Source organism: Periplaneta americana, chromosome 1, assembly GCF_040183065.1.
Source record: "Periplaneta americana isolate PAMFEO1 chromosome 1, P.americana_PAMFEO1_priV1, whole genome shotgun sequence".
NCBI classification, from domain to species: Eukaryota; Metazoa; Arthropoda; class Insecta; order Blattodea; family Blattidae; genus Periplaneta; species Periplaneta americana.
The window spans coordinates 210,796,335-210,809,008 of NC_091117.1; the positions used below are offsets into that span (position 1 = coordinate 210,796,335).

The 12,674-nt window shown below is 36.5% G+C and overlaps 1 protein-coding gene across 1 annotated transcript in view; it reads right to left on the reverse strand.

The window, feature by feature from the left end:
- Positions 1-8,852, reverse strand: part of LOC138707527 (facilitated trehalose transporter Tret1-like) — a 34,369-nt gene extending 25,517 nt beyond the window's left edge. Inside the window, exons 1-3 of the mRNA XM_069837062.1 lie at positions 8,573-8,852; positions 2,984-3,342; positions 610-882 (exon numbers count right to left, since the gene is read on the reverse strand). Coding sequence (XP_069693163.1) covers positions 610-882; positions 2,984-3,342; positions 8,573-8,690 — 750 coding nt within the window. The 5' untranslated portion in view covers positions 8,691-8,852. The remainder of the gene's footprint in view (positions 1-609; positions 883-2,983; positions 3,343-8,572) is intronic.
- Positions 8,853-12,674: the final 3,822 nt, after the last annotated feature.

Consider the following 12,674-nt stretch of genomic DNA (forward strand, 5'->3'; position numbering starts at 1 on the left):
AGAAATAATACCAAAAGAAAGGAAGTTTTAAATAAAGAGAGAGCCTACCGAGATACCTACGACATCGCTGATAATTTTTCTGACACATAATCTTAAAACGCGAGTTTCTATTGCATCCTGGTATGGGCAACATAAATGGTTATGTGGTAATGTGATGCAAAATAAACTTCTCTTGGCCTTGTTTGTTGCTGTCAAAGGAAAAAAATAAAAAGAAAAGAAAGAAAGGGGAATTTCAACACATAATATGGGTTGCTTCATCACACTGAAACAATCACTGAAACTTGGAGCATAACAGCTCATTTTGTGAGTGAAATTATTATTTTTCATTGATAGTAATAAGGATAGACTAATAATAATAATAACAATAATAATAATAGTACAGTAATAATAATATTAATAATATAATAACAATAATAATTAATATCATAAACAAACATTTCATATCGGAGGCACTTAAACTAGTTGCATCGATCACCGGCCGCTACTGGTAAGAAGTAACATTTTATAGAAACTATTTTATTGTATCGTGCTTTGTAACTTATTTGAAAAGACCACAGATATAGTTTCAAGATTCTCGGATTGAAGAATGTGAACTGTGATGCCTCTCACCTCCATGTTGTTCAGCTCGTTCTGGACGCCTTCCCGGCTCTGTCCTCGGAGCCACTGCAGAGCAGCGCAAGCTTCGTCACGCTTGCCCTTCGCGAGGTACTGATAGGGAGACTCCGGCACGAAGAAGAACGCCACTGCAAATGCGACGGGCACTGCGGCCGACACCACCACTAGCGTCAGGTAGGACACGTAAGGGCCGATGCAGTACACGTATAGCAGGCCCGCCACTATGAACAGCTGCAAGAAGGAACCCAGAGCACCTCTCACCCGGTCCTGCGAGCAAATAAACAGGCTTCTCAGCATAGGAACAAGGAGCAGAGTTTGTGTTCTCTTTCTTTCTTATCACGTTGTTTCCGTTGAGCTCTTTTCTGCAGTGAGCTTCGAAACCTATCGGAAAAAAAAAAAAATCGAAAAATCGAAAAAGATTTGGAAGGACAAATTTAAAAGGTACGCAAAACGCGTCCTTGCAAGGGGTTGGGGGCTGTACAAAACTAAAAATGTGAGCTCCAAGCCTGTTGGCCACTAGTCTCACTCCGGGTTACGCTGCTCCACTGAAGGAGCTCTAGAAAATTTTGAAGGGGAAGCCGAAATTGGACGTAACCTCTTAAGCCTTGGTTTTTCTGAACCGACGCATGCGACGTGCGAGGTGCGGGGCCCGCGTCGCACAAATCCGGACTACACGAGAGATAGCGAGTGGTTTCTTTAGTTGCGGGGTGCGCAGACCTCGCATCACGCAGCTATAGAAACCACTCACTATCACTCGTGTAGTCCGGATTTGTGCGACGCGGGCCTCGCACCTCGCACGTCGCATGCGTCGGTTCAGAAAAACCAAGGCTTTAGGTACCACACACGCGAAGGGGGACGGACAATCTTGGGTCATTCTTTAGTTTCTGAAAGACACGTTCAATCCGAAACCACAATTAATTCCTGAATTGTGTTCACCTCAGAAGTGTAAATCAGGCTTTTCAAATGACCCCTAACACAGAAATCTAATCGGATTTAAATCCGGTGACATAGGAGGTCACAGTACAGGTCATCCTCTGTTTAAGGGAATATCGCATGGACGGTTAATTTTCGGACCAATATTTATTGGAGCTCTTTTGCTTAGGTTAGTTTGTAATTTTCTATAAATTATTGACCATACACTGTATGTATGAGCGTATGAGTATGTGTGTTTGTATGTATGTATGTATGTACGTATGTAAATGTTAAATGTTATGTTTTATTTAACGACGCTCGCAATTACCGAGATTATATCAGCGGTGTGCCGGAATTTTGCCGCGCAGGAGTTCTTTTACATTCCAGTAAATGTACTGACATCAGCCTGTCGCATTTAAGCACACTTAAATGTCATCGATCTGGTCCAGGATCGAACGCGCAACCTCGGGCATAGAAGGCCAGCGCTATACCAACCCCGCCAACCAGGCCGACTGTATATATATATATATATATATATATATATATATATATATATATATATATATATATATATATGGAATTTAATGAGGGGGCACGGGTGGCCCAGCACTGCGACCTATTGAGATCTAACCCTCGATATAGAATGAGTTGCGTGCCATAGATCCCCTATGCGCACCGACCTAACCATATGACTCCCTTAACGACCGGTCCCTACAGCCGATAGAAATCCATATACCATTCCTGCTTCGGCAACTTCCCCCAAGGCCCCCCTGTCGGTCCGAGGCGAAACTCCTCCCCCGAGCAGGTCCACCTCGGGTGCCATTGCAGAAGCCATCCAACATCGCTTAGCTACATTCCACGGCAGCCGGTCGAGATAGCCAGTAGCTTCGGGAGGCCGCCAGTAGAGTAATCTGAAAAACCAGAAACAATGAGGAAAGGTAACTCGTCTTGACCGGGGATCGAACCCGGGACCGCTGGGTTCGGAGTTAGACTCGCTAACCCCTCAGCCACAACGGTGGACATGTATATGTATGTATGTATGTACGTACCGGTATGCTTGCGTGTATGTGTTTCTGCTATCTATATATCCATCCATCCACCCACTCACCCATCCATCTATTCATGTATCTATCCATCGAGGCTTTATGCTGACATGAGGCTTTTGTGAGTCCATAGTTTTCTTTTTCACTTTTTTGTCATAAAACTCACAGCGGGACTGCCTCAACTGTCATCACATTAGCAGGTTTGTACGAAAGGCAACAGAAAGTTACATAATGAAAATAGACATAATGATACAATCTCCGTGTGTGATTCGAAACTACAAACGTTACTAAAACTGCTCTTTATTCGTCCCATTAGTTGATACAGGTCAGCAGACAGCAACATCCCTAATTGAAACACACTGTTTAGCAGAGGGAGGAATACTGTAGTAATGGCGAATAGTAATTGTACGCACCTCTGAGATCTCACCGACGTATATGGGAACTACTGTGAACACCATGCCGACCCCCACGCCAAGGAGCACTCGAGCGAAGCAGATGAGGCCTATTCCGGTGCCGAACATAATCATAATCCAACTCAGGAGGAAGGGCGCCACGGAGCCCATAGCTGTTAACTTGCACCCCACCCTGCCCACCAAGAAGCCCGCGAGAAACGGACCTATAGCCGCGCCCAGGGGCGTCAAGGAGCCGACCCAGGAGGCCTCATCGTCCGTCAGGGTGAGCCAGCCCTCATTGTCTGGGCCCTCCGACACCTTGGGCAGGGCCGGGGACGTCCACCCCAGCACGCAGCCTGCCGCCATCGCTGCTAGATTCGCTGCAACATCACAGGACATCTATTTCATTTCCATTTACGAATTTAAACTTGCAAAAAACTGTCCAATTGTAAAAATTGGCGGGGTAACACACTGTTGTCCACACCAATCAACAATTGTATCTAAGAAAGAATCAAACAGAAATTAAGGAGTACATATTATGGCTTCATACAGCCAAGATGGTGTGTAGATGGTGTGTAGACACAATCAGAATAATTATGGAGCAATCACTTGAATATTATTTGTTGACTTTGTTAAAGCCTTTTATTCTAAGAACTAGCCGTACCCGTGCGTTCCGCTGCACCTGTTAGAAATAAATATATAGTACATTATGCAACGAGCCTATAATGATAGTAATTAAGACGCAAGTATGTTTGTTTATGAAACGAGCGCAAGCGAGTTTCATAATTTTCATACGAGCGTCTTAATTACCATTATAGGCAAGTTTCATACTACTTTTTATGCTCGACCATATTTCTAACTTTAAATTATTCAGAAGTATACATTTTATTTGTATCTGACAGAAGATCGGAAGTGACCTTGTTCATAGCTCTTGAATTGTGAGATGTGCGCAGACGCGAAAGTATTGATTTTTTCCGAGGAACAATAATGTCATTGACCTTGATGTAATGCAGAGAATGTATAACCTGGAAATTGATTTAGAATTGAAAAACGAGATGACAAATTGAATTTATTTGAATATTATTTACAATTAACGCTAATTATTATAGTAACAGAACATAACCTTCTGCGACAGTATTGGATTTCCAGCCTCCGTGACGATTCCCTCGTCTTTCGATTGCATATTCGAGAATAATCGAAAACCTGAACTTTAATGAATAGGTGTACTTTAATGACATGCATTAAAGGACTGCTACCAGGTGTGTAATTACTACATTTCGGCATGGTCGAGCATAAAAGTAATTACATAATTAAAATAGGACGTCTGATCCAGGGAACATTAGTGTTTCATAGAAGGATAAATCGTTTAATATGTTACTTAATTGAAATTGTATTTAAATAATTAAAATGCGGTCATTTTGGTCCAGAGAGCAATCATTTGGTGCAATGAAAATTCCTTTAACATGTTTCTTAATTGTTATTACATGCAACCATAGTTTAATGAAAATTTACATATCATTTAGGCTAGTTTTAATGTGTATATTTTATATTACTTGCTATATGTTTTAGAAGTTACTGTAATAACATTGTAGAATTATGTCCATCTAGAGAAACTACACTTTCCAATGGTGAGAAACTACACTTTCTCGGTAGGCTATGTTTAATAGCTTTCGATTGTTGTTGTCCAAGACCTCTTATAGACGAAGTCATTTGTTTTTATTCAGTACAGCGCCTTAGATGGCGTTGTTATTGTAATTTTAAAACTCATTTATCTCATTAAATATCATTCCTATCAAAATTTTGTATAGAATAAAACTTATCGGAAATTATTGTTAAAGAAACTTCTATTATGTAACATTTTTCATGAAAATTAATAATAAGGGAGATATTTCGATTTATTTAATTCAAGCCCCCTTATAACCCCCCTTTTAAATAAAGTATTTTGAATGCCATATAGCCTAAAATTTAAGTTACGACGAACTTAATTTATATTCTAATTTTCATATAAATCGGTTCTGCCATTATCGCGTGAAAAGGTAACAAACATCCAGACAGACAGACAGACATACAAACAAACAAAAATTTCAGGATGGTTAATATACATGTTAACACCAATTATTTTTGGAAAATCGAAAATTACCCAAAAAATTTTGGCTACAGATTTATTATTAGTATAGATAGGAAAGTCATATGGGGAAAGTCGAAAGAAATTGGAATGCCTATCAAAATCACAAACATTATTAAAAGTATGCACGACAACTATAATTTTCTGCTATGCATAGATAAAGGTAAACTCTAGATCGCAGGCGTTCTCAACCTGAAGCTCGCGAGCACAATAGTGCTCTTACAATGACATCTGCTGCTCTCGTCATGCGACTAAAAAAGTACTCGCGAACACAAACGCTCCTGAGGTTCTTTTTCAATTGAAAGTTTGTTGTAAGAACAAATAGTGTTCCTATCCATCCATTATCGTATCTTACAGACCTGATAGGGCTTCTCGTATTTCATGGTTTCATTCTAACAGCTGTATCTCTGTACCGAATAAAAATTGGACGCATTTTATATGGAATTTTTATTCGAATTCGTCTATACTACCACCTCCTAAAATATTTATTATTCCTCCTGAAACACTCTGTATATATATTGTTACCAGATACGTATATTAGTATACAGAAGTGAAGTTTAATCAAATATACTGTACTAACATATTATGAATCAAGACTCAAGTAGAAGGAATGCATTTCATAACACAAATTGCTGATTTTACGCTTTAGGATCACAGAATAAATATTTATTATTTTGATATTTATTATTATATATTATTATAGTTCACGGACAAAAGTACATACATAATAGTACATTATGCAACGAGCCTATAATGGTAGTAATTAAGACGCGTGTATGTTTTTTATGAAATGAGCGCAAGCGAGTTTCATAATTTTCATACTAGCGTCTTAATTACCATTATAGGCAAGTTTATACGACTTTTTATGCTCGACCATATTTCTAACTTGAAATTATTCATAAGTATTGATGTTATAGTCATGTAAGTGAGGAGCGGAACTGACCTGAATTGTGAGATGTGCGCAGACGCGAAAGTATTGATTTTTTCCGAAACACGAATGTCATTGACCTTGATATAATCTAGAGAATAACATGAACATTAGGCTTGATATAACCTGGAAATTGATTTAGAATTGTAAAACGAGATGACAAATTGAATTTATTTGAATATTATTCACAATTAACGCTAGTTATTATAGTAACAGAAAATAACCTTCTGCGACAGTATTGGATTTCCAGCCTCCGTGACTTTTCGCTAATTTTCTTTCGATTGCATATCCGAGAATAATCGATACTTGCGGTTTTATAATGGTACGATCAGTACAATGGTGATTTCTCATTGGCTGAACAACTGAATTATAATGAATAGGTGTACTTTAATGAGGTGCATTAAATGGCTACTACCAGGTGTATAATTACTACATTTCGGCACACATAACACACTTTATAATTTTACACATAGATATACTATCTTTTAAATACAATTTCTACAATTTAGATATTTAATATACGATTTTTTTGTTTTGGTTTTTGTTTTATCTTGCACTTGCGTTTAGTTTTTTGCAAGACTCAACTCATTTTAGTATGTTGTTGCAATTAGTATTTGTTTACTTGCCTAAGTTGTACTTCACGTTTCAATCTGCAATGTGCAGCTAGCATATATAAATCTTCCCTTATTCTAGTACCTTCCATTCCTCTTTCGCCACAGAAATACTTATACAGTTCGTATAAGCTCTCTCTCGTTGGTAAGCCTTCATTTCTTAATTGAATCACTAAATACGAAAAGGGAATAAGTCACCTTCAGTTAGTTTTGAGAAAAATATATATAACTTCTGCACACAACGAAATATAAATAAATTGCATCGAAAATATTTCTATGAATCAATTGTGACTACACAAGCTATATATATAAAAAACATGCGTATTTCTCAATTTAATTTGCCCTATAGAAACAATTTTTGTGTGTGGACTTGTTCCCCTCTCATATCTAGCGAAATATGCTGCAAAAATATTGAACAAAATGTATGGTTATTTCTATTTTTTTTAAAACAAAAGCTGTATTGTATGTCAATTTATGAACAATAGTAGACAGTAGCACACAGAAACATTGAAAATTGTTGACCAAACAATATACTTTGAATTTTCTTATTAATCTTCCGTGTTGTTATCAGTAGTGGGCCACTGTATGATCTCATTCCAGAATTCTTTCACTTCCTCAGGTATTTGCTTCACCAATTATTTAATGTTCTCAATTTTGAGCTTGTTTATCGGACATTGTGTTGCATAAACCTTTTCTATGGGCAAATTGGGAATAACTTTTTTCCTTGACAAAAACTCAAAAGTGTGCTAGATCAAACCATCAGAGTTCTCATATGTCACTATTCTGCCAGGATATGAGCTTTCATACACACACATGAAATGCTGTGAAATATTAAAATTTATCTTTTTAAGGGTGGGGACGATTAGTCCAATGGACTCTATTGAAAGTGTATTCTTCTCCTCTAGATATCAGGAACAACAAACTTGAATTGCTTATGAGGAGAGAACAAGTCGTGGACTAAGCTCCTTTTCAAAGTGAACATGAAAACTAAAGTGTTGAAATGTAGACTAAAGAGTTGCGGGTCCTGTTCCCTTTTCATGCAGAATGAAAGAGCATACCTAAATTAATATGACTTCAGTCTTAACTCATCTTTGTCAAAACTGGGACTTACTCCCTTTTCATATTTAGTGATTCAATTTTATTTCAAAGTATTCTTTTGACAAAATGAATAACAAAATTTAATATATTTTGTAAATTGTGTTACAAAACGTTTATACATTTATCGAAATGCAAAGAACGCATTGGAAAACGAAAGAAAAATCTGTAATACATAAAACCAAATTTTCAAATATAAATCTAAAATTAGAAGATAACTGTAAGAACATTATAGACTCAAACCATAACAAATAATGATATAATGCGTGAAAAAGTGTAGGCCTAATGGTGACACTGATGTAAAGTTTAATAATTATTCATCTTATAGTAAAATGGTTATTTTTATAGATTAAGTAGAAAAATAAATAAAAAATTTAAAAGAAAAAACTCAAGTTTATTTTACTGTGTTCCAAATCACTTTCTACTGTATTTTAACGGTCATTTCTGACTACAGGGACCATTCAGAAAATTTTAAGAGGCAACATTTAGATAATGAAGTAATAGTTTAAGAAAATTAGGAAGCAAAATAGAGCGGAAATCGAAAGCTAACCTATTTACTTATCACATAACTCACAAAGACAAGCAAGATTTAACTCCAGTTTCATTATTTAGAAATGATCAGCTAACTTTCTGCTTCATACCTGGGCTCTCTACTGTGTACCATAAATTTAATAATGATCGCGTTTATTCTGAAGTAGCCCTACAAAGTTTTTTGAAGGAAGAGAACTATATAAAATGAATAGTAATGATATTTTTAATGCATGCGACATGAACTGATATTTTTGTTATCGAAATGTAACGTTATATAATTTTTCTTGTTCACGCAATCACATTTTCAGTAATTACAGTACCTGCTATAGCTGCAATATACTGAGGCAGGACTTTAGCTGGTTCTGGAATGGGATTGAACACATGGACCTGAGTATGCAATTCTTCTGTCGAAGACCTCCTGCTAGACATTCCTTCCATTTTGATATCACGAATTGTAACTATTCTTCAATTAAAATTTAAGAAAAGATCTGTTACTAGTAATAAGTACACAAATATTTCATTGAATATGAAATCAAAAATCAATTTCTAACACCGCGATCGAAGACAAGGGAAGAAAGACTCTTCCTTCAGCTCGGTAGAATGATATGATAATGCAGTATTCTGACAGAGAATTTACGTATTAAAGTAATGAGATATCATTTAGATTACACGTGTTTCATTGACTATTCTTCAAGTACGCGTACATTTTTCTTCAGAACTGGCCTTCAATAAAAAAAATCACAATCTTATCGCACTCCAGATAATACATTTTACATTTTAGTGATGTAGTGTTAAGATTTCTGGTATTAAGTTGTTAAGATTCTTCAAACAAATCAGATTTTATCCAGTAGCGGCCGGTGACCGAAATATTCGGTGAGGTCTCATGTAATTTAAATAGGCCTAGGCTACCTCTCACACAAAATGTTAATTACTGATATATTACTTATGATTGTTATTATTATTATTATTATTATTATTATTATTATTATTATTATTATTATTATTATTATTAATATCAGCAATTAAAAATAATAACAGATAACATGTCACTCACCAAATAAATTACTGCACTGTGAGTTTGTTTCAATAACAGTTTCATTTTATAAAGCAACGCATATTATGCTGAGCTGGCGCAAATATTTGTTATTGGAGAAATATAATCTCCAATCCAACATCATACAGCTTTCAGTTATTGTAGTTTCACACATAGGACTCGCAATTTCACTTATAGAAACCGAAATGAACATAAATCATATAATCATCATCACCGGTTATAAATAAAAAAATCTCAACAACTCTATTTCATGAATTCAATTGCGATTGTTTCAAAGTTCTGAATTACATGTAAAACTGAAAGTAGGCAATTTCTTAATAATAATCCTTTTAATATCACATCACCAAGAAATACTGCGTGTTCAGTTCAAAGTGTGTCATGGCTCGCTGTATGCCGTCATGTGGCTAGTCGATGAGCCTAGAGAATTCAATCTTCCTACACTTCCGCAAAGGCGTATTACCTATATGACAGAGAAATTTCCCGGCAAGTACGGCGTTCATTCTGAAGAGTACGTACCGATACGTACGGTAACGCCGGTAGTGGCAGGAATGTGAACTGTTTGGAAACACGTATTGAGGTGAGTTTTTTTCTTACTGCCGGGATATGGGGAGAGGGTTAAGACGATTACTTACGTATTTGTTGACGTTAACTTCGACGGTCAACATGGACACGGAGCATTTGATTTGTATTGTGGAATGTTGTGATACGTAACCGATGATAACAAATACCCTGCGTACGACTTGGCCGAGCAAAACACAGTTGGAAAGAGGTTATGGTAGCACACAGACCGTACAGACCGCCATCTGTTGCTACGACGTTCAAGTTATACCGTACACGTTCTCAAGTTCAGATTGAACGCCTTGAAAATTAGGCAACTTCTCTGACACATAAGCTGAACCTCGCTTCAAATCGCTGACTTAACAACAGTGACGTCATGACACACTTTGAAATGAACACCCAGTATGTTTATGGCTGATGCCGGTTTCAGGTCATTTTTCCGAAACCAACTTTCCGAATATTCTTTTTTCCGAATGAACATTTTTCCGAATTCCTCATTTCCGAATGACAATTTTCATAGGCTCTCTTTTCGAAAATCAAGAATATTAAATGAAATAATTAGTAAAGTTAAGATAACATTAAATTCATTGTGAATATATTACAAGTCATGGCCTGCATTTCATGCCTTTTCAGAAGCTAAAATTGTACCTAATTCTTCTTAAGTACTGATGACGGCGGTTTCCTTCCATGGACGTTTCATATTCCAATGTTATTGCCCTGATTCTGTTTTGTACTACTATCCACCGCTTGAAGGCACTTGATATAATTGGTTCCTTAAAATCTGCCCTGAATGAAGTTCGTTTCAAGTTACTTTTCACCAACTCTGCTTGTGCTTCCTCTATTCGTAGCATGAGAGTGAAGCCACACATCAACACCTTTATGAATGACTATTTCTTCACCATTTCTGTCTGTTATGGCTCATGCTGAACACTCCTTCTGTCTTAGTCTTACACATTTTCAATATATCTTTCCACTTTTACCCTCGTATATTTATTTATTTATTTATTTATTTATTTAGCTAATAATTGTAACATAAAATATAATATACTTGGGTTGGATAAAAAGTAATGGCAACAGTTCGATATTTCTGACATGGCTTTATTCACAGGGGTACAACATTTACGTACCTTCTATATAGTCGCCCCCCCCCTTATTTATTATCTTTTGCCAAATGTTTGGAAGGCGTCGTACACCATCAGCGCGTCCATCTTTGTTGATGTTCCGTATTGACCGCCCTAAAGCACGGATAAGTTCGTCTCTGGTATTGTACCGGGTCCCTCGCAGTGGTTCTTTCACTTTGGTGAAAAGTTCGTAATCGCATGGATCATATCGGGTGAGTACGGTGGATGTTCCAGTAGTCCGCGTTTTCCGTCTGCCTTGGAGGTACAGCGTGGTGCAGTATTACCCCATCAATGTCATATGCCCCAATGAACATCTCCTTCACAGCACTTTGTGTAGGGCGCACTTTCTTTGGACGAGGAGAACCGGGATGCTTCCATTCATTTGATTGGCGTTTCAAGTTTGGTTCATACGAGCGAGTCCAGGTTTCGTCCATAGCGACGATTCGTCCAAGAAGGTCGTCACCTTCCCTTTGGTACCGGTGCAACAAGGCCTTCCCGGAACTCTTTAACCCATCGTGCAACTGTGCGATATGGCAACGCTGCATCGCCACATGCTTCACGCAGTCCCTGAAAACATTCTTGTGCACTATGACCTCGTGCCATTTCAATTTTGATCCAGGAACGTTGCTCTAGTTTTGTAAGGATGGCCTTAGGTCGCTCGCACTATCCCTATGAAAGTAAACGTTCTACACACTGCAGTAGATTGATGGAGTACTGTCGCCGCTGGCTGCACTAACTCATCTAACAGTCCTTGTTCATGTCCACACAGCTAGCAGCTCTCGAACGCACCATCGTCACGTGACAGCAGTGTTGCCATTACTTTTTATCCAACCTACTGTATGTATACAGAAAAACTTTAGATCGCCCCTGAAAGAGTAGAACTCGTGCTCAGGGGCGGATTCCTCAATTGAAATTAATAATTATACAATACAATTTGTCCTATGTCTACTGTGCAATTATAGTATAAAAATTTAAATTTACAATTTTTCAATTTTTATAAAATCCATACATAACTTTTTTAATTTAATACCAGAACTATTAGAATTGACAAGATTAGGATATTTAAATATGAATTTGTTATATATTCTTGGGCCTAAATTACTACTATGATTAATTACTGTAACAGTGTTGCATTTTGGTTCAAACAGTCATAACTTTTGTTTCATAACTATGAGAATACAATTCAAAATTATTTCGATTTCTATGTATGAATTTTATTAATACAATATAATAAATTTGTCTTACGTTAAGTACATTAAAGTCTAAAAACAAATTTTGAAATGGAAAATCAATAGGTTTATGAATTTTTAATTATTTTCTTCTGTAATAAATGAAGTGGATTAAAATTGGATTTAAATGAGCTACCCCATCCTGTAATTCCATACATAATTACCGATTGAAATAAAGTTAAATATATTGTACGTAATAAACTTATTGCCAAGTAATTCCTCAATAAAACAAAATAATATACTATTTTACGTAATTTATTACAAAGGTAATTAATGTGTTGGTTCCATTTTAAAATATTATCGAAAATTATGCCTAAATACTTAACTTCAGAGGACTTTAAATAATCGGACATTTACACTGTATAAGACAACAATAAGAATTATGTAATTTAATACTTAATATAGATGTAGGAGGTTTGTTACATTTTTCAGATAATGAGAATGGAATAATTATGGTTTT